This window comes from Hemiscyllium ocellatum, chromosome 24 (genome assembly GCF_020745735.1).
Source record: "Hemiscyllium ocellatum isolate sHemOce1 chromosome 24, sHemOce1.pat.X.cur, whole genome shotgun sequence".
Classification (NCBI taxonomy): domain Eukaryota; kingdom Metazoa; phylum Chordata; class Chondrichthyes; order Orectolobiformes; family Hemiscylliidae; genus Hemiscyllium; species Hemiscyllium ocellatum.
In genome coordinates, this window is record NC_083424.1 from 7,984,288 (window position 1) to 8,008,236 (window position 23,949).

The 23,949-nt window shown below is 41.8% G+C and overlaps 1 protein-coding gene across 2 annotated transcripts in view; it reads right to left on the minus strand.

Moving 5' to 3' along the window:
• tango2 (transport and golgi organization 2 homolog (Drosophila)) overlaps positions 1–23,949 on the minus strand; it is a 200,731-nt gene that overhangs the window by 58,447 nt on the left and 118,335 nt on the right. For both annotated transcript variants that reach the window (XM_060843430.1, XM_060843431.1), the window contains one exon: positions 487–606. In XM_060843430.1, the coding sequence (XP_060699413.1) occupies positions 487–606 (120 nt within the window). The remainder of the gene's footprint in view (positions 1–486; positions 607–23,949) is intronic.

The window sequence follows — 23,949 nt, forward strand, 5'->3', positions numbered from 1 at the left end:
TCGGCGGGTCGGTGTGGACTTGTTGGGCCGAAGGGCCTGTTTCCATACTGTAAGTAATCTAATCTAATCTAAAAAAATGCCCATGGCAATTTGAAAGGCATGTACACCACTGGTTTCAACTGTTTGTCCAGATTTCCTGTGGTTTATACCAGGGGAGAAAATAGACACATCCAACAGGAAAAACTGGTTTAATCAAATCTACTGCTGGAAACATTCTGGTTTCACAGTTCCTTATTCTTACTTAGCACAAGACATCTATTAAGTTGGTTATTAACTGCTCAAGCTTCACAGAATAGAAAACCTTACTGTTAGAGAAATACAGATATTGGTTTGCAGTAACATTAAGGCAGACCGATTTGTTTCATTTTTCCTATTGATAATGAAATTAGAATGATGCATTTAAATAACAGTGGGCTAGTACATAAAGAAAAAAAAGAGAGATTGTAGCTTCTATTATAACAGACATTGGCTGATAATCCTTCTTACCTCTCCCTAATGCATTCAGACTGTTTATGGGTTGGAGATAATTCGTCAGTGCAGCAAACCTGCCCTTCTTGCTAATACCCAACCATGTTCCTCCTTCTTTGCCTTTTTCCATATCCAATCCTAATCGTGACACATGGAAAATAAGCAATACAGAGAGGCTTACTTGACAATTCACATAATTTATTTCAGAATCTACTGATCACTAAACAATTGACTGATTAATGTCTTAAATAAAGATAGTCATCAGATTGGCAAGAGACTGACAGCTAAGCAAGAAAGAAGCAGGGGAACTGGAATTTATTGTTTATTTGGGTTACTTGTGCAGTTCACTTGTGCATGAAATTTACTATTTTGAATTGCAGTGTCAACATTCTCTTGGTTTGATTTGCCAGAGGGAATGTTGCACAAAGCCAAAATCAGTTTCTTTCTCCATAGTTTATGGCACTACTAAAATTTTAAGAAACTAAGGTGGTAAATAGAACATGGATAGTTAATCTGCCACAGTTTTACCAGTTAAATCACAATTGCAGGATAAGGATAAACAAATGCAGAAAGGAGAAGCAAGTAGAAAGGGCCATAAACTGGGAAGCATTACTTGAAGAACCTGGAATAGGACACAAGAGGTAAAAGTTCTGGAATATTTCACAAAGTACTTAATTGTTACAAGGGCAATTCATAATTTCTATGGAAAGGCCAGTTAGATGAGCAGAAGTAAATGTTCTCGACAATTTAGAAGTGAAATCAGAAGGCACCAATTAATAGAACACAGAACATAGAACAATACAGCACAGAACAGGCCTTTCGGCCCACGATGTTGTGCCGAACATTTGTCCTAGCTTAAGCACCTATCCATGTACCTATCCAATTGTCGCTTAAAGGTCACCAATGATTCTGACTCTGACTCTGCCACTCCCACAGGCAGCGCATTCCATGCCCCCACCACTCTCTGGGTAAAGAACCTACCCCTGACATCCCCCCTATACCTTCCACCCTTCACCTTAAATTTATGTCCTCTTGTAACACTCTGTTGTACCCGGGGAAAAAGTCTCTGACTGTCCACTCTATCTATTCTCCTGATCATCTTATAAACCTCTATCAAGTCACCCCTCATCCTTCGCCATTCCAATGAGAAAAGGCCTAGCATTCTCAACCTATCCTCGTACGACCTATTCTCCATTCCAGGCAATATCCTGGTAAATCTCCTCTGCACCCTCTCCAAAGCTTCCACATCTTTCCTAAAGTGAGGCGACCAGAACTGCACACAGTACTCCAAATGTGGCCTTACCAAGGTCCTGTACAGCTGCAACATCACCTCACGACTCTTGAATTCAATCCCTCTGCTAATGAACGCTACTACACCATAGGCCTTCTTACAAGCTCTATCCACCGGAGTGGCAACTTTCAAAGAGCTATGAACATAGACCCCAAGATCCCTCTGCTCCTCCACCTTACTAAGAACCCTACCGTTAACCCTGTACTCCACAATCTTATTTGTCCTTCCAAAATGTACAACCTCACACTTGACAGGGTTGAACTCCATCTGCTACTCCTCAGCCCAGCTCTGCATCATATCTAAGTCCCTTTGCAGCCGACAACAGCCCTCCTCACTGTCCACAACTCCACCAATCTTCATATTGTCTGCAAATTTACTGACCCACCTTTCGACTCCCTCTTCCAAGTCATTAATAAAAATTACAAACAGCAGAGGACCCAGAACTGATCCCTGTGGAATTCCACTTGTAACTGGGCTCCAGGCTGAATATTTACCATCTACCACCACTCTCTGACTTCGACCGGTTAGCCAGTTCTCTATCCAACTGGCCAAATTTCCCACTATCCCATGCCTCCTGACTTTCCACATAAGCCTACCATGGGGAACCTTATCAAATGCCTTACTAAATTCCATGTACACTACATCCACTGCTCTACCCTCATCCACATGCTTGGTCACCTCCTCAAAGAATTCAATAAGACTTGTAAGGCAAGACCTACCCCTCACAAATCCATGCTGGCTGTCCCTAATCAAGCAGTGTCTTTCCAGTTACTTATAGATCCTATCCCTCAGTACCCTTTCCATTACTTTGCCTACCACCGAAGTAAGACTAACTAACCTGTAATTCCCAGGGTTATCCCTATTCCCTTTTTTGAACAGGGGCACAACATTCGCCACTCTCCAGTTCCCTGGTACCACCCCCGTTGACAGTGAAGATGAAAAGATCATTGCCAACGGCTCTGCAATTTCCTCTCTTGCTTCCCACATAATCCTAGGATATATCCCGTCAGGCCCGGGGGACTTGTCTATCCTCAAGTTTTTCAAAATTCACACAGGAGCCAGTAGAACTCACTCCCCCTAACATCTGTGAATACGAAGTCAATTGAAATTAAAACTGAGATAGAAATATTTTTATGAGATGTTCCACAAAGGCAAGCAAATGGATTTAAGGTAGAGATCAGGAATGATCAAATTAAGAATAAAGATAGGCTCAAGGGTCTGAATGGCCTATTTTTATTCAAGTCTCTGCTCTACCTCTGTATGATACACAGCTTTGCAAATTATAAAAGTGTAATTTCATTTGTGATGCATTAACATGGAAAAGAATATTTTTTCCTGCCGTAAGAAGAATTTCTATTCCCCACTCCATAGAATTGTCTGCTCGGAAGAATTCCTCTCTCCCAAATCAAATCAACCATACACGCTTACCAGCAACTGCACAAAAGTATAATGATTGAAGTTCAGCTCTGATCTTCACTGCAGTGCGCAATCTCATTCAGGTAGCAACTTTTTCTGGGGTTCTTTAATTGGATGTGGGCATCCCTGTCTCAGCTATCATTTGCTGCCTGTTTCTAATTGCTCTTAAAGTGAGTGATTTACTCAGCATTTTCATAGGGCAATTAAGAGCCTACCACATTATTGTGGTTTTGGAATCACATGTAGGTCAATCCAAATAACGAGGACAGAGTTCCTTCCCTAAAGGATAGTTGTAAATCAAATGGATTTATACAACAACTGATGAAGGGCCTTTGCCCGAAATGTGGATTCTCCTGTTCCTTGGATGCTGCCTGACCTGATGTGTTTTTCCACCACCATACTTTTCGACTCTGATCTCTAGCATTTGCAGTCCTCACCTTCTTCTCGTGAATATAGTTCTAACTGATTCAATCTTTCTTCATATATTACGACATCAATGATCCAGAGACCAGGACTGATAATTCAGAGATGTGGGCTCAAATTCCAGGTTGGCAGGATTGAAAAAAGTACGGTATTGGGAACTTGACCATGAAACTACTGGATTGTTTTACAAATTCATCACAGATTTCCCCAGTGAAGGAAGATAAACTGTGATCCTTACTTAGTAGGTCTATGTGAATTTAGACCCAGAGCGATGTGGGCAACTCTCAGCCATCTTCTAGGATAGACCAGCAAGTTACTCAATTGTAACAAACTGCAGTGTTTGAAGCATTTAGGAAAGATAAGTCATGATCCCTTCTCAAAGACAACTAGATGTGTGCAGTAAGTGCAACCAATGGCCACACCCCTTGAATGAATAAAAAAGTTGGCAGAATAGGCACTAAAAATTCTTAACACCATGAAGTTAGGGAGAGAAAAATCTTCCAGGAGTTGCTATCCTTACCATTCCTGAACAGCCCCTGGAGAAAAGTCTGCGGGATGTCAAGCCCCTTGAACCGTAGAATTCCTATAGCGTGGGAAGTACACCATTTGCCCCACCAAGTCCACACCAACCCTTGAGGAGCCATCTAGACCCACCCTCTTACCCTGAAACCCTGCATTTCCCATGGCAAATCCACCTGCACTCAAAGAGCATCCAACCTAAGCCCACCCTCTTACTCTATAATGCTACACTTCCCATGACTAATCCTACTGTTTACATTCACATGAGCATTGTTTTTAAAATGTTGTTGTCATTGCTTTGCAGGCAAAATATAAAGAAAACTGTTGTAAGTTAAGACATGTACAACAAGCAGGAAGTCAGGTAACACGACTGGATTTGGTGGATGTGAATACACAACTTATGCTATAGAGGTTAGGAAGCACAATAGGGCATGCATAAATGTAGAAGTTCATTCGCTATTTTTTTGAAAGAGGGTAACTGAGGTTTGTAGAAATTGACAGTTCCGTAAAAAAGAAGAAAGATTCGTGTTTGGAGCATGCCTTTCACAGACTGTTCAGAGGCTATTCAGAAATGGTAAGTATTGGAACCCTGGAAGATTTTCATCTCACTAACTCAAGGGTGCTGTGAATTTTAGTGCCCATCTTGCAAACTTACTTTCATTAATTCACAGGATGTGGCTGAAATAACTCTATGAAGGCTGATATCCTGTTACCAAGTCACCATTTATTTACACGGTTAGACCTGTTGGACTATAACCAGGTGTTGTGTGATTTTTAACTTTGTTCACCCCAGTCCAACACTGGCACCTCCACATCATTCATGTACGTTGTACTGGACACTGACCCAGCCAGCACTGAACCACTCTCCTAGAATAAGCAGAACCCCGCCACTCTTGTTCGTATCTGTCAGGGCCTCCAAAATGAAGGTGCTGGTGATGAGTTCTGTTTGGTAGCCAGAATTGGATGCTGATCTCGCCATATGTGGGGCATTGCTCAGAATGCCAAGATGGACAAAAATTATCACCAGCACCTTCCTCACATTCATGAGAATGACTGGGTAAACCCTGGAATCAGTTACATGTCAAATACGCTAGTCCTTTCATGGGCTGTATGTTTTTAGTCATTGTAGATGCCTATTCAAAATGGTTGAATGTGCATAGAGTTCATTCATCAAACACAGGGACAATGATTGAAAAGTTGCAACCAATTTTGCTTCTCATAAGAGACTAGAACCAAAGTTGTACCCTTAATCTGTAGGGGATTCCCTGTACGGATTCCCAGCCTGGCCGATATCTTATGCAAACTTAAGAGCTGGAGTCCAGAGTGAATTTTGGTCAAGAATGGTTCCACAAGCTGCGTTAGTTTCGACCTTCATTAGGATTGGTTGACTATTTACCAGATGTTTATTTTGATTGGCTCTAATTTGCATGTTGCTAAGCAATTTAACTGTTCCAAATGAGATGTAGTTGGACTTTCCAGGATGTGCACTCTCCTAGGTACTGGCCTAGTGGAACTCTTTTGCTATCTCAAGGACACTTACCAGCAGCAATTAAGATGGCCTGCCAGCCCAGATCTTTGTGAAAATTTCAACTGTTTGGCCAAAGCTGAGCTCTGTTTTGGGGTTTTGCTGTGGGATGATCTAGAACCCCACTGTTCAGGATATGTCTGAGTGAGGCTATGCAATTGCCTTCATTCCCATGGTGTTCCCCAAGCTCAGGTGGCCCCATGAGGATGTCCACTTCTATTGGCAAAACTTGCAACTCATAAGCTCCATTTATCATACTTTCTAATCACAAAACCAGTTGTAGTGCCCCTCTGAAGTCCAGGTGGGCTTCAACTAATGGGCACTTTTGCATGATCATATCATTAAACCCACATACTAAACAGTCTCTCGGCATCTCACTTGGGGTTAAACCTAAATCACATGCCTCTGCCATCGTCATCAAAAAATTAAAATATGTATTCATTTGGTTCTTGAACTGTCAAGTAAAACTGATAGTGTCTCAGAATTGGAGGAGGCTTGGGTTTGTAATCTTCCTTAGCTAAATCCATTACCTCTTGAAAGGCTTTAGTGTGGTTCCTAAAAATAAAAAGGCTGCTGTCAGGAGAGTTATTTGTTACTTTTTGTCTGGCCCAATGTCATTTGCCGGGAACAAAATAATGAACTCTTTCCACATTCTGGGCCCAGCCTTCGACATCAGAAATGAATGAGTCAAGCTTCCCAAAGAGTGACATGATTCCAGCAATGCCTACACCAATTCAAAAATTGTTGTGGGTCAATCTCTTTAGGGATGTGCTTTTTTCTCATCACCAGTGAAATAACCCACGAAGTAAAAAGTGAGGTCTGCAGATGCTGGAGATCAGAGCTGAAAATGTGTTGCTGGTTAAAGCGCAGCAGGTCAGGAATCCTGATGAAGGGCTTTTGCCCGAAACGTCGAATTTCCTGTTCCTTGGATGCTGCCTGACCTGCTGCGTTTTAACCAGCAACACATTTTCAGCAAATAACTCCACGAAGGCCAGTATCCCATCACCTTTTATTTACAAGTGCATAGTTTCTGACACAGACCCAACTAGTACTGAGCCGGCTGCCAGAGTGAGCAGAACCCCGACATTCTGTCAGCGAGGACTCTCTAATCAGACCAGGTTAACTTCAGGTTGAGGAAGGAGAACGTGAGGACTGCAAATGCTGGAGATTGAAGTCGTGGAAGCAAAGATCTGGCACAGTTTTACAGGATTACAGGGTGACTAGGAAAGAACTCAAAAATGGACAGAGGAGAGCTAGGAGGGACACAAAAAAGTTTTGGTGGGAAGGATTAGGGAAAACCTCATGACATTCTACACTTACGTGGAGAATAAGGTCGATCAGGGGTAGTGGAGGGAACTTGTCCCTGGAGTCTGAAGAGGTAGGGGAGGTCCTCAATGAGTTTTTGCTTCAGTATTCATTAGAGAGTGGGACCTTGTTGATAGTGAGAACAGGTTAATAGGCTTGAATAGACTGATATTAAGAAAGTGGATATGATGGAAATCCTGGGAAGCATCAAGATAGACAAATTCCTAGGGCTGGACCAGATATATTTAAAGCTACTACGGGAAGTGAGGAATGAGATTACTGCACCTCTGTCGACGATCTTTGTATCTTCACTCTCCATGAGAGTGGTCCCAGATGGTTGGAGGGAGGCGAATGTTGTTGCTCTGTTCAAGAAAGGGAATAGGGAAATCCCTGGGAATTACAGACCAGTCTGTCTTACATCTGTAGTAAGCAAGATACTGGAAAGGATTCTGAGAGATAGGATTTATGACTATTTGGTAAAACATAGTTTAGTTTAATTACAGGTAGTCTGCATGGCTTTGTGAGAAGCCTTATTGAGTTCTTTGAAGGTGTGACGAGCTACATCGACGAAGGTTAAGCAGTGGATGTGGTGTATATAGATTTCAGTAAGGCATTTAGAATCATAGAGATGTACAGCATGCTATAGACTCTTTGGTTCAACTCGTCTATGCTGAGCAGATATCCTCACCTAATCTAGTCCCATTTGCCAGCACTTGACCCATATCCTCTAAACCCTTCCTGCTCATATAGCCATCCAGATGCCTTGTAAATGTTATAATTGTACCAGCCTCCACCATTTCCACTAGCAGTTCATTCCATACACGCACCACCCTCTGCGGGAAAAGGTTGCCCCTTAGGTCCCTTTTAAATCTTTCCCCTAAACCTATGCTCTCTAGTTTTCGACTTCCCCACCCCAGGGAAAGACCTTGTCTATTTATCCTATCCATGCACTTCATGACTTTGAAAACCTCTATAAGGTCACTCCTCAGCCATTTGATAAGGTTCCCCACGGTAGGATCATTCAGAAAGTTAGGAGGTATGGGATACAGGGAAATTTTGTTGTCTGGATACAGAATTGGCTGGCCAAAACAAGGCACTGAGTAGGAGTGGATGGAAAATATTCTGCCTGAAGGTCAGTGACCAGTGGTGTCCTGTCTTTGTAGTTTTTAATAAATGACTTGGATGAAGAAGAGGAAGGGTGGGTTAGTAAGTTTGCCAAAGACACAAAGGTTGGCGGTGTTTTAGATAGTGTTGAGGTCTGTTGCAGGCTACAACAAAACATAGACAGGATGTAGAGCTTGGCTGAAAAATAGCAGATGGAGTTCAATCTGGATAAATGCAAAGTGATTCATTTTGGAAGGTTGAATTTGAATGCTGAATACAGGGTTAAAGACAGGATTTTTGGCAGCGTGGAGGAACAGCGGGATCTTGGGGTCCACGTAAATAGATTCCTCGAAGTTGCCAACCAAGTTGATAGGGTTGTTAAGAAGACATATAGTGTTTTGGCCTTCATTAACAGGGGGATTGAGTTGAAGAGCCACGAGGTTTTGCTGCAGCTCTATAATTCGATGGTTAGATCACACTTGGAATATTGTGTCCAGTTCTGGTCACGTCATTATAAGAAGGATGTAAATGCTTTTCAGAGGGTGCAAAGGAGATTTACCAGGATGCTACCTGGATTGGAGGGCTTGTGTTACGAAGAGAGGTTGAGTGAGCTAGGGCTTTTCACACTGGAGAGAAGAAGGAAGAGAGGTGACTTGATAGAGGTGTACAAGGTAATGGGAGGCATAGAAAGAGTAGACAGCGAGAAACTTTCTTGACGCAGAGGGTGATGGGTGTGTGGAATGCACTGCCAGCGGCAGTAGTAGAGTCAGAGACATGAGGGACATTTATGTGACTGCTGAATAAGCACATGGATGGCAGTAAATTGAAGGGTGTGTAGGTTAGATTGATCTTAGATGAAGATAAATGCTCAGCACAATATTGTGGGCCGAACAGCCTGTACTGCACTGTACTGTTCTATGTTAACAGTCCCAATCAGCGAATCCATATTCTTTGAGATCCACTTGACTGACATTATTCTAGTCACCACGGTGGCCATTGCTGGCATTTATTACAAATCTCAGCAACTTGCTGGACCATTCTATAACACAGCCAACAGTTACCCACATTGCGCTAGGTACGGAGTCACACATACATTTCGCTAAATAAGGAAAGCAGTTTACCTTCCTTAAAAGGACATTAGTGATCGATGCATTTGACAACGAAGTCGTCAGATTCCAAATACTATTTCTTTGCAATTCTAATTTATTTACTGAGTTCAAGTTATCTGGCTTCTGTGCAAAGGTTTGAACTCATGCCTTTCAATAATCAGTACAGGCCTCTGGTAACACAACCACAATGCCATTTTGGGGGAAATTGATGGATGGTCCAAAGTACTTTCTGGAGTGTGGTTCATGATTGAAATGTAGATCTAACTCCCTCAACTCTTGCAGTCAATGAGAGCCTAACTGTGGCTGACATCAGTGTGCATTGTGAGGCTCGCACTGCTGCCTCACAGCGCCAGGGTGACTGTCTGTGTGGAATTTGCTAGTTCTCTTTGTGTCTGCGTGGGTTTCCTCCGGGTGCTCTGGTTTCCTTCCACAATCCAAAGACATGCTGGTCAGGTGAATTGGCCATGTTAAATTGCCAATATTGTTAGGTGCATTAGTCAGGGGTAAATGTAGCGAATTGGGTCTGGCTGGGTGACTCTTCGGAGGGTCAGTGTGGATTTGTTGGGCTAAAAGGCCTGTTTCTGTACTGTAGGGAATTTAGTCAAATCAAAAGACAGGTGGATATTGGCTGACATGTATTCAATTTATTGTGGTTTTGTAGAACTTGTTTAAATTGTTTTGAATATTCCACTATATTCCTGGCTGGCCTCAATAACTTCAGGGTATTCCAAACTTTCTTGTCATTATCTTTGTCCACACTAAGTGTCATTTGTTATATCAGTCGTTACATTGGGTCCTGATTAGGTATTACTAAGATTTTACAATCCTCACCCAGGATTTCAAATCCCTGAACTGTCCGGTCATCACCACTACCTCAAGCAATCTGTGCTCATCAGATTCTAGCCTTTCAGCATCACCCATTTTAACTGCTTTACCTTTGGTCGGAATACCCTTTAGTTGCCAAGCCCCTAAACATGGAAAGTCCCATCTCTAAGCCTCTGCAATTCTCTAACCTCCTTTTAAGACATTCATTACATCCTTTGACCACGATTTTCATCATATGTCCTAAGATTGCCTTGTGAGACTCGGTCTCAAATTTTATTTTAAGGAATGTCTGCGAATAATTTTGGGATGTTTTACCACACACTGAAGATGTTATGCAAGTTAGTGTTGATTATATTCATAAAAACAAAATAAATAGGAGGAGGAGCCCATGTGATTCCGTCAGGCTTGCAGTGTCATTTAATAAAAATATGGCTGATCCTCCAACTCAATCTCAACTCCAGTTTTCCTCTATGTTTCTGGTACCTCTGGTTTTCCTTTCAGCTTCCTGGTTGGATGCTAACCATGGCTCAGTGTGTAGCAGTTGTGTCCGAATCAGAAGTTTGCTAATTCAATTCCTATTTCAGGGATTTGAGAACAAAGAAAAATCTGGTTCACGTTCCAGCCCAAAAGTAAAAACTAATAAAACGTACAAATGACACATACTGATCTAATTCATCTTGTATACTCTAAAATGGAGATACAATATGTTCTTTTCGAAGTATGACTGCTTTTTTGACTCTCCTTCTCAACTTTCTCCCTCGCCTGAGGTCTGGTGGACCTCTGGTTAAATCAGCACTAGTCGCTTCTCTCTAATGAAAGAGCAGCCCCTATGGTCTGGTGAGACTATGGCGACACAAAAATTACTGTAGCTTTTTTTTGGGGTTATTTTCTGTCTCAGAGGGACAGGGGATACTCCACGGTAAGAGGTACAGTCTATCAGATGAGATGTTTAATCGTGACCCTGTTTGCTCTCTCAGTTTTTTTGCCAAGGAAACCCATCTTTGGTTTCTCAGACACATCACCAGTTGGAAGGCTTTGCCAAGGTGCAGTATTCTCTCTCACACAGAAACTGGCAGGTGAGACCTAACCATATCCTGAGGAGAGACCAAAACTAGCAATGGAGGCCTCACTGATGGCAAATGATCTGTGATTCTGGGTTGAAGAATTACAAGTGGGATAGCAGCAGTGGAGGACAGGAGCAGAATACTAACTCCAGATTAGGCAATTTTTTTTTAAGGAAAAGTACAATTTTTTAAAATCAATTTTGCGAAGTGGGATTGCTAGTTAGACCAGCATTTGTTGCCTGTCCCTTGAGAAGGTGGTGGTGAGTTACCTTCTTGAATTCCTGCAATCTAGGTACTGGTGGGGGAGGGGCGGGGGGGGAAATAGTACCAGGACTTTGACACAGAAGGAACAGTGATATAATTTCAGATCAAGATGATAAATGAAATGGGGGAGGCGGGGGGGGGGGGGGGGGGGGGGGGCAGAAATAGGCAGGTAGTAATGTTCCCATGTATCTGTTGCCCTTGTCCTTCTAGATGGCAGTTGAGAGTTTGGAAGATACTGTGCAAGTAGCCTTGGTAAATTTCTGCAATATATTTTGTAGATGGTACACATTGCTGCTACTGAGCTTTGGTAGTGAAGTGATTGACATGCACATTCAAGACCAGGAAAGGTATCAAATTCACTTAGTTATTAAAATGCATTCCTACAGCTTCTGAAAACTCCTTGTTTTAATTCTGATAAAATACATTACCTTCATTTAGTGTGATCCTTCACTCATGTGGATTCAAACCCATACAAAACAGAATAAAATGCAATATGGAAATCAAAAATTACATTTTAAAATCCGCAGAATTGATTTAGACATAGTCCCTCTCAAGCCTAAAATAGTGGCAGTTTACAATCAACAACAGAAGGCTCTTCCTTCTTATATTTGCCACAAAGGTTTTACTGCATTTTTCAAATGCTTACATAAAAGACAGCAAACACATAAATTACATAAGTACTGAAAAACCTACTACTGCTTACTGAAAAAAATTCTTGCTGCATTGAAAAGTAACACATCCCTTTATTACTTCACGATAACTGAAAACGCACGATTATCAAGGCTCAGGTTTGAACTTTAAAACATAAATTTAAGGAAAATCCAATTTGATCGACATTCCCAGATCTCAGTGATTGCATTTGCATTTTAAACAGGAATACTGAAACAAACCTGGGCATAAATTCAGCATCACATGAAATAATATGCAGTGAAATAGTTACTAAGATTTGACAGAGATTTTTCCAATAATTAGGGTGACCACCAACAAAGGTGGAGATGGTTAGATCAACTTAAACCTCAGAAACAAACCAAAATAATTAGCAATAAACTGGAAAACACAAAAGTATCTATTATCTATTTGTAAGATATGGGAGACTTGTTCACTTCAGAATACTGTCTTCAATCACAATACTGGCAGTTGATGGCTCTGCTACCTCAGTTGATGGAGACTTGATCACAGACTTGTAACGGAAGCAGAGAAAAACAATGAAAAGAAGATAGAGGAAAAAAGCAAAGAGAAGGAACAATAAAACAAAAGGTGAGAAATGTTTAACAGGGTTAACTTCATTGATCCTATAATGCCAATGAAGAACCAGGCCTAAAGTGAGTGTCACTGGAGAACTGGCTCTCCAGCACTGTCACCCTCCCATAACTTAACCTGTGTTTACTTCATATGTGGAATCAGACAAGGACTACAGGATTTCTGCTGAATTCATCTTTCCACACCAATTCTGAATCTATATGTAACACATTTCCTGATTCAGTATTTACTTACACAAAAGAAAATGCTAAATATTTTCTTGGAGGAGTCAGGGTGGGTGCAAACTGCATCAATGTACCACCAAATCATAAATGAGAATTATAACTCTAACTTCAGAATGCCCTTCCTCTCTGCTTCAATTTTCTACCTGCCCCAAATGGGGACAGAATATCAAACACTGTTGACTGTCTCAGGAAAGTTAATTGGTTTCATGTTCAGATTTTTAAGCTGAGAACTTCAATTGTTTTATTCCATTTAGACTTGTTAAAATTTATGCCTTGCTTCAGCTACTGTGTTGTTATCCAAAGTGATTTGGCAATTGATTTTCCTGCTCTTCACTTGAATTTGGATCTGAAAAATGTGTTGCTGGAAAAGCACAGCAAGTTAGGCAGCATCCAAGGAGCAGGAGAATCGACGTTTTGGGCATGAGCCCTTCTTTCTGAAGTAGGGCTCATGCCCGAAACGTCGATTCTCCTGCTCCTTGGATGCTGCCTGACCTGCTGCGCTTTTCCAGCAACACATTTTCAGCTCTGATCTCCAGCATCTGCAGTCTTCACTTTCTCCCACTTGGAATTGGATGTCTACCTGCCAGTTACCTACAAAAGAGATCTGAAGCTTAGCAAGATTATTCATTATAAGTGAGAACATGCACCATTACTGACAAAGTTATCTGTGATACAACGTTGAAAATGTCACTGTGTTGTGATCATGAAACCCAGACCTGGAAGTGTTATTTGACAATCATAATTAGCCTGAGAAACTTCCTTGCAGAACTATTTGAAAACTTTAAGTGAACTTGTCAAGCAGTTGGTTCAACAGGAATTTTTAATCCAACTCAAGACCTTCCGTAAATTGGCTCTATGTGAATTAAGAGTCAAAAAGTGTGGTGCTGGAAAAAACACAGCAGACCAGGCAGCACCCGAGGGGCAGGAGAGTCGACGTTTCAGGCATAACTCTCCTGCTCCTCGGATGCTGCCTGACCTGCTGTGCTTTTCTAGAGTTATACTTTTCGACTCTGATCTCCAGCATCTGTAATCTTAACTTTCTCCCTGTGAATTATGTTTAGGGACATGTGTTAGGTTTCCAGTGGAGCTAGATCCGCAATGCAAACAACCCATCATAGAATTGTACAGTATAGAAGAGGACCTTTGGCCCATTGAGTCTGTACTGCCCAAAAAAAAAACTATGACTTACACCAGTCCTACCTTCCTGTACTTGGCCCACTGCCTTGAATGTTAGGATTCTTCAAGTGTTCATCCAAGTAATCTTTAAAGGTTGCGAGGTTTCCGCCTCAATTACCCTCCCTGCTTGCATTCCAGACCCCCAGTGAAAAAAGTTTTCCTCAAATCTTCCAAACCTGCTGCCATTCACTTTAAAATTATGTCCCCTTGTTATTGATCCTTTCACTAAGGGATACAGCTGCTTTGTACTCACCTGTCTATGCCACTTCTAATCTTATACACCTCTATCAGGCTCCCCCTCAATCTTCTCTGCTCCAAAGAAAACACAAGCTAATTTAGCCTCCCTTCATAGCTGGAATGCCCCATCCCAGGCAACATCTAGATGAATCTCCTTTGCACTCTCCACATCCTTCTTATAATATGGTGACCTCAACTGCAGACAGTACTTCAACTGTAGCTTAACCAAAGTCTGTACAGCTCCAACATAACCTCCCTCCTCTTCAAATCTATGACTCAACTGATATTGGTAAACTTCCTTTAATTACCCTATTACTTTGTCCTGTCAACTGTGGACAAGCAACCCTAGATCCCTCTGTTCTTCTGTGCTTCCCAGTGTCTTGCCATTCATTAAGTCCAAAGTGCATCACCTCACATATAGCTGGGTTAAATTCCATTTGCCACTGATCTGCCCATCTGACCAATCCAATTATATCTTCTTGTATTCTAACACTTTCCTTCTCACTGTCAAGTACCCGGCCAATCAATCTGCAATCCCATAATCCCCTCCATGTTCTCATCTACATCATTTATGTATATCACAAACAATAACTGAAACAACTCCGGAGGCCAGTATCCTTGCCAGATCTCAGAATTAACAGAACCTCTGGCACTCCTGTTTATAACTGTCAACCTGGGCTCCCTGACTGGACTAGGTTAACAGCCCCAAATCGGGGAACTCATATCCTATGATGTCCACTCAGCTGACCTAGTTACAACCACGACAGTAATCAGCACTGATCTTGTCGTGTACCACTGTACACCAAGGCTCCAGTCATGCAAATAGCATTCTCCCACAACCTCCTGTCTCTTATCACTAATGGTAATTTTGGATCCAACATAAAAAGTTATCCTGGATCCCATGAGCTTTAACCTTCTTTATCAATTTCTCAAGTGGGACCTTGTCAAAGTCTTGCTGAAATCCATACAAACTATGTCAACGGTAAAGGGGAAACCAGTGAATATGGTATACATGAACTTCCAGAAAGGTCTGATGAGGTTCCACAGAAGAGATTAACATGTAAAATGAAAACGCATGGCTTTGGGGGTAGTGTATGGACATGGATAGAGAACTGGCTGGCAGAAAGGAAACAGCAGGAATAAATAGGTCATTTTCTGAATAACAGTCAGTGACTAGTGGAGTACTACAAGGATCAGTGCGTGGACGCTAGCTATTCACAATATATATTCATGATTTAGAAGGAGGAACTAAATGCACCATATACAACTTTATAGATGACACAAAGCTGGATGGGAGGGTACAGAATGCTTCACTGTGATTTGGACAAGTTGAGGGAGACAGCATATGCATGGCAAATGATTTACAATAATGTGGGGGGAGGGGAAATAAGGAAACTGTTGAAATCCACATTGATCCCATGTGGTTGCAGGGTCCCAAGGTGGAATATGAGGCATTCTTCCAGGCATTGGGTGGTAAGGGTTTGGGGATGGAGGAGGCTGAGGACCTGCATGTCCATGACGGAGTGAGAGGAGGAATTGAAGTGTTTAGCCATGGGGCGTTGGGATAGTTCATGCCTTGGGACCCTGCAACGACTCAGGATCAATGTGCATTTCAACAGTTTCCTTATTTCCCCTCCCCCCACATTATCCCAGGCCCAAACCTCCAACTGGCACTGCCTTCCTGACCTGTCCATCACTTTTCCCATCTATTTACTCCACCTTCCTCTCTGAACTATCACCTTCCTCCCCACCTTTGTCTACCTATTGCATTTTCAGCTACCTTCCTCTTCGCCCCAACCTCCTCCCATTTATCTCTCAGCTCCCCTGGCCCACAAGCCTCATTCCTGATGAAGGGTTTAGGTCCGACACTTCGATTCTCCTGCTCCTTCGATGTTGCCTGACCTGCTGTGCTTTGCCACTGCCATCCCTTTAGACTCTGATCTCCAGCAATAGTAGTCCTCACTTTTTCCCTCTCTGAAAATGCTGACTGACTTACTTTTCAATTTTTATACTATGTGAGTTGGGAGTGCTAACTGCAAATAGTGGGTGTGGATTTACATTTACTTTGCAACAGCATTCCTGAACATTATAAATATCAAATAAAATCTTGAAACTTTTCTTCATATAATGTTCAGAAGTTGTACATGCCAGTCAGTGAATCAAATTTGTGACCAATTGTTGCCTTGCAAAACCGTTCAGAATTGATTTTTACTGTTCAGTCCCTTTGTTGCTCAAAAACAAACTGAAACTGTCAGATCCTGGAACAGTCTGCATTCATCACACTTAGAAATGACCTTAAACAGGAAGACGTTTGATCAATACGTATCTCGAAAGCTGCATACACCTCGTAATAATACACAATTATTTCCAAACCTTTTCCTTTTTATTTGTCAGTTATGACTGAAAGATTCAAATATAATTCTAGCTTGTTGTAAAATATGGACTGAAATCTTGAATTTTACAAGATTTTAAATAAACAGAATATTGCTGCTGATAAATGCTTAAACTTGCTTCTGATTTCAGACATTTTTACAGCAAACAACAGGTATGTGGAGTGGGACAATAAAAATATGGGGTTTGTTTCACCATGACAAAACAGAATTGACAGGTGAATGTAACTATGCTCCAGAAAAAGAAACTTCAACCAGAGAAGGAAAAAACTATTACATTAGAGTTAAACTGTTGAGAAATCTAACTTCATTATACTGAAAGCCAACTGTAACAACTGCCTGTGGGTCTGATTTTAAACAAATGGAATCCATGTGTTAACCTCAGTCAGAATCCACATTTTTAATGGAATTTTCTGTTCTTGATGATGAGGAGGAACTGTCTCATTGTCGTCTCAAGGCATAGCATCAAAGCTAAGGTTGGTATCCACTGTTCAACAGTGATAGACAGAAACAGGTGGGACAGTTTATTTTATGTTCTAATGAATACGACAAAGATTCCTTTTCTTTGAGCCAGATTTCTAAAGTCTGGCACTAGAATAAATAGGGAGAAAGGGAGGACTGCAGATGCTGGAGATCAGAGTTGAAGAGAGTGTGGTGCTGGGAAAGCACAGTCAGTCAGGCAGCATCCGTGGAGCAGGAGAATCAATGTTTCGAGCATAAGCTCCTCATCAGGAATGAGGGGGTGGCCCAAGGAGGTGGAGAGATAAATGGGAGGGGATTGTAACTCGGGGAAGGAAGCTGAGGAGGCGATAGGATAGGGGTGAGGGTGATAGGTCGGACAAGAGGGTGGAGTGAATAGGTGGGAAAGAAGACACACACACACACACACACACAAAACAACACCACTGCCCTGTGGCCAAACACTTTAACTCCCCCTCCCACTCCATCAAGGACATTCAGGTCCTGGGCCTCCTCCACTGCCAAACCCTTACCACCCACCGCTTGGAAGAAAACGTCATCTTCTGTCTTGGGACCCTTCAACCACACAGCATCAACGTGGATTTCACCAGTTTCCTAATTTCCCCATCCCCCACCTTATCCTAGATCCAACGTTCCAACTTGGCACTTCTCTAATGACCTGCCCCATCTTCCTTCCCACCTCTCTGTTCCAACCATCACCCTCACCCCCAACTTCATCTACATATCGCATCCTCAGCTACTATTCCCAGCCCTACCCCTCCCATTTATCTCTCAGCCCCTTGGGCCACCCCTCATTTCTGATGAAGAACTTATGCTTGAAACATAGATTCTCCCAGTCCTCAGATGCTGCCTGACTGGCTGTGCTTTTCCAGCACCACATACATTGACACGAGAACAGATAGTCCATCTCAAACTGTCAGCGTGTAAATTTGCTGGCTGAGCTGGTGAATTTATTCTCAGATGGTTGGTCAACATGCTCAGTAACATCAGCGGTGAGCCTCCGATGAAATATTGGTGTTCTTTCCTGCATGCTATATATCGGTCTCGCTTTGTTGTAGCGGGTGATAGCACTTCCAGTGAGGTTGGTAAATGGGGTCCAAATTGATATATTTGTTGATGGAGTTCTGGTTTGAATGCCAGGCCTCGAAAAATTCCCATGCATGTCTTTGTTTAGCCTGTCCCAGGATGGATGTATTGTTCCAGTTGAACTGGTATCCCTCTTTGTGGTGGCTAGTTTCTAGGTTTGTGAGCTACAATGATGCCTAGGGGCTGGTGTAGTCTGGTTGTCATTTCTGAGATGTCTTTGATGTATGACAGAATGGCTGGAGTCCATGGGTGCGTTGTGTCTTCTTGTTTAGGTCTGTTGTGCAGGAAATGGTGGACTGTGCTTATTGGGTACCCATTGTCCCTGAATACATTGTACAGGTGTTTTTCCTCAGCTTCTCTTAGTTCCTGGGTGCTGCTGTGTGTTGTGGCTTATTTAAATAATGTCCTGATGCAGCTCTTTTTGTGGGTGTTGGGATGATTGCTTCTGTGGTTGAGTATCTGATCAGAGTGTGTGACTTTCCTGTAGACAATGGTCTACAGCCCTCCATTGGCTTTTTGTTCTATTGTGACATCCAGGAAGGGGATTCTGTTGTTGTTCTCTTCCTCTTTGGTGAACTTTATACCTAAGGATTTTGTTTGTGTTTGTGGGTTTCTTCTAATTTATTGTGTTTCGTGATGACAAAGGTGTCATCCGCATAGTGGACCCAAAGCTTGGTTTGGGTCGTGGAAGAAACGGAGATGACGACCAGACTACTCCAACCCCAAGGCATCATGGGAGCCCACAAACCTACCACCACATTGAAACAGCTCCTGATAAATTTAAAGGACACCGTACCAACAACCAGCAGAACAAACATTACACACAAAATACCCTGCAAAGACTGCAACAAACACTACATTGGACAAACAGGCAGGAAACTCGCCACCAGGATACACGTGCACCAACTCGCCACCAAAAGACATGACCAACTATCACTGTTATCCGTATACACAGACGAAGAGGGACACCAGTTCAACTGGGACAATACATCCATCCTGGGACAGACTAAACAATGACATGCACGGGAATTCCTAGAGGCCTAGCATTCAAACCGGAACTCCAATAACAAACACATTGATTTGGACCTCATTTTCCAACTTCTCAGAAACAGGACCGAAATTGATATCACCCAACACAACAGACCGAGACAGATAAGTAGCAAGTGGGACAGAACACCAACGCTTCACCGGTGGCACACTGATGATGTTACCGTCTGAGAACAAATCTACCAGCTCAGCAAGCAAATTTACAACCAGATCCACAAACTGAGCTACAAATCTTCTCCAAAATCTCAAACATATCAAACTGTCTCAAATGATAACAGCAAAATGACTAGTAATGTTTGGGTTCGCCGGAATTTCACTTCACTTGGACAGAAGCTGCATATCTGCTATGAACACTGGTGGTGGATGTGACTTAAGCTGAATCAATTCCCCAGCTTCAAAATGGTTGTTCTCAGGGAACCTGCTGTTTCCTTCAAACCCACTTCATTCCCTCCTTCTTAGAACAGATCATCGTTCTAAGTTGAGCCTAAATTATTGCAGTAAGGGAACTGTGAATGTGAACATGATCATTGACTCACACCGCCTTACACTCATGGAATAGCATGACCCTAGGACATTGCAATTTGACTTTCTTGTGATCTGGAGTGGAGAGTTAAGTCTTTCAAAACTTCTGACAAGGTAGACCTAGCAACGAGACTAGATTTGATTTCTTAAGCCACTTAAAGTAAACATATTGAACAGTTGTTGAAATCAAAGAGACTGAATTTACAAGTCTACAATGCAAAATAATGCAGATGTTCTGTTCCCCAATACAAGCCACCTGCTTTGTTTTGCACTGTGGACTTGTAAGTTCAGGCTCTTTGATTTCAACAAGATAGCTTCTAATGATCCTTCATCATTTCTACCTTCTTCACATCAACATATGCGAGCCCCTGTGCTTTCAAAAAACATCCTGCCCTGTGCCTGCAGTGCTTTAATCCTTACTATTCAGAGCTGAAGAGGAAAGGTCCTTCAAATCCTTGCCAAGTACCTGAAAGTATCACAATGGGTATGTGGTGTCTAGCCTGTCAAAAAGGCAAGTTCAATCAGTATCCAATTGGGACATGGCAGTAAAGTGGCTCATTAAAATCTTAATAACCATTGTCTAAAACCCTTTTTATTAAGCCTTTGAGAAAATTCTGCAATTGAATACACATTTAAAAGTAACTCTTCTCAAATACCCACTCTAAAATTATCAAAGAACAAATGTGGGTTTTTAAATTGGGTTCAAAAAGGAAAACATATTTTGAGAAACATTTTTTGACCCAGACATTATATACTAACAGTTAATAAAAATATCTTGTGCATTTAACATTAATTTCACTCTAAAAAGCAAATTATATCAATGAGAAAAATAAAGAGATCACATACACTACTCAGTACTTTTCTAATCAATTCACAGAATGTGAGCATTAATGGCAAAGATAGTATTTATTGCCCATCCCTAATTACCCTTAACTGAATGCCTCACTAAGCTGTTTCAGAGGACAAGTAAGAATCAACCACATTACTATGAGACTTAATCAAATAAACCAGAGCTGGTAAGGACTGCAGATTTCCTTTGCTAAAGGACTTTAGTAAACCTGATGGATTTTTATGACAATCCAGGTTTATGGCCACTTTAAGGATAGTAGATTGTTATTCCAGATAAATTGATTAATTAAATTTCCCAGCTGCCATGGTAAAATGATAACTCCTGTTTCTAGGTCATTAGTCCAGGCAGCGCAATTACAATTCTGGGCCTCTGGATTATTAGTCTAAGTATTAGAATTATTGGTCCAGTAATATGACCACCAAGTTCCTGTTCCCTTCTTGCAAATAACACCATTAATAATTATCCCAATTATTTTCAGTGACATGAAAATTACTTTGCCACTTCAGAACTGAATATTTATTTTTCAGTCTTTTTTAGCAGGGCTTGCTCATGTCATATCTCATGTCACTGACCAGAAGTTGGATGAGTGACCTATGTGTCGACTTATCCTAATAGAATGGAAGGTATGAAATGCTGAAGGTTGCAATGGGTTGATCTGATCTTTAGTTTTCCCTCCCTCTGGGAAAATAGCTAATTTTTTTTCCTCGTCTGATTCCATAGAGCCAAGTGCAACAATCCATTAATTTATAAATTATTCAACAGCAAAACCACAGGATACTAACTGGAGTATTCAGTTTGACATCCAGACTGATTTCAGAGATTGGCTGTTGAAGAAATTGCCTTCTTTTTATTCCCATTGGTATGTGCTTTCATCCAGGGTGATTGGATAGAGTTGGTGGTAATGAGACAGAGTGATTCCTAATGTACCCTGGAGCTTAAGAAAGTCAGAAAACCCATAAACATGATATCTGTTTTATCGTGACAACAGATCATCACCTCAGATTACATACAGATATATTGAACTTTTAATTTCAACTTGTGGTTTTTGAAATAGAACACAGAGTGAAAAGATAACTGTGAATGTAAATTCAATGACTCTTGCTCAATGGTGTGCAAATTCATGAACAGTCTGAGGGCTGTTATGTTTGGCTTTGCAAAGTGTCTATGCTACCTTAAATTATTCTGGAAAGGCAAGTTATCACAAAAGTTTGAGCAACACAGGAAGCTAGCTTGTTAATCCTGTTATTTTGCAATAGCAATATCGTTAAAAGGATTTTGCTGTCATGTCAAAAAGATGGATGTTGTGAAACTTGAAAGGGTTCAGAAAAGATTTACAAAAATGTTGGCAGGGTGTGAGGGTTTGTGTTATAGGGAGAGGCTGAATAGGCAAGGGCTGTTTTCCTTGGGACAATGGAGGCTGAGGGGTTTATAGAGGTTTATAAAATCATGAAGGACATGGATAGGGTAAATAGACATGTTATTTTCCCTGGGGTAGTCCAGAACTAGAGGGCATAGTTTTAAGTGAGAGGAGAAACATTTAAAAGGGACCCAAGGGGCAACCTTTGCACGCAGAGCTGTTGCGAGTAAGGAATGAGCTGCCAGAGCAAGTGGTAGAGGCTGGTGCAATTATAACATTTCAAAGGGATCTGGATGGGTATTTGAATAAGAAGGATTAAGAGGGATATGGGCAAAATGCTAACAAATGGGACTATTAGATTAGTATATCTGGTTGGCATGGATGAGTTGGACCGAAGCTTGTTTCCATGCTGTATATCTCTTTGACTACGTACTACTCAGGACAGAATTCAGTAGCGTGGTATTTGAAGTTCAACACATATAAGTTTTCAGATAATATAGGCCCCATGTTCCACAGACTGGCAGATCATTATCAAACAACATATTTCTTTTCAAAAGCAGAAACTGCTAGCAAAACACAGCACCTGCAGAGAGAAAGCAGCGTTAATATTTTGGGTCGAGTGACCCTTCTTCAGAAGTTCCAATACTGCCAGACCAACTATTTTCTATTTCTGTTTTTCTTTGATTTCCAGCATCTGTAATTCTTTGTTTTTGTTTTAAAGCGTATCCCTTTTGCTATTTCAAACATGAAAAGGTACTACCTATATCCAACCAGTCAATGCATGAAAACCCGTACAGAGAGTCCAATATTAGATGTGATTCTGCAATTGGGCAGTATTTGCAGGATAAATTTAAACAATGCCTGGGAGTTAACTGTCAATCATCATTAATTGTTTTTTTTTAAAAATATTCAGCCCTTTCAGCCCAACAAGTCCACATTGACCCGCCGAAGCGGAACCAACCCAAAACCATTCCCCTACACTTAACCCTTCATCTCACACTACGGGCAATTTAGCATGGCCAATTCACCTGACCCACACATCTTTGGACTGTGGGAGGAAACCGGAGCACCCGGAGGAAACCCACGCAGACACGGGGAGAATGTGCAAACTCCACACAGTCAGTCGCCTGAGGTAGGAATTGAACCCAGGTCTCTGGCACTGTGAGGCAGCAGTGCTAACCACTGTGCCACCATGCCGCCTACTAGACATCATCTATATCTCTCAGACTCCACTTGCTAACTAATCAGCACTCTCCTCTCAAACAATATAATTGTTAGTTTTCCCCTTAAATTGTTATTAGACAATAGGTGCAGGAGTAGGCCATTCTGCCCATCGAGCCTGCACCACCATTCAATATGATCATGGCTGATCATCCTTAATCAGTATCCTGTTCCTGCCTTATCTCCATAACCCTTGATTCCACTATCCTTGAGCACTCTATCCAACTCTTTCTGAAATGAATCCAGAGACTGGGCCTCCACTGCCCTCTGGGTCAGAGCATTGCACACAGCCACCACTCTCTGGGTGAAGAAGTTTCTCCTCATCTCTGTCCTAAATGGTCTACCCCGTATTTTTAAGCTGTGTCCTCTGGTTCGGCAGTCACCCATCAGCGGAAACATGTTTCCTGCTGCCAGAGTGTCCAATCCTTTCATAATCTTATGTCTCAATCAGATCCCCTCTCAGTCTTCTAAACTCAAGGGTATACAAGCCCAGTTGCTCCACTCTTTCAGCGTAAGGTAGTCCTACCATTCCAGGAATTGACCTCGTGTACCTACACTGCACTCCCTCAATAGCCAGAATGTCTTTCCTCAAATTTGGAGACCAGAACTGCACACAATACTCCAGGTGTGGTCTCACCAGGGCTCTGTACAGCTGCAGAAGAACATCTTTGCTTCTATGTTCAATCCCTCTTGTTATGAAGGCCAGCATGCTATTAGCCTTCTTCACTACCTGCTGTACCTGCATGCTTACCTTCATTGACTGGTGTACAAGAACAACCAGATCTC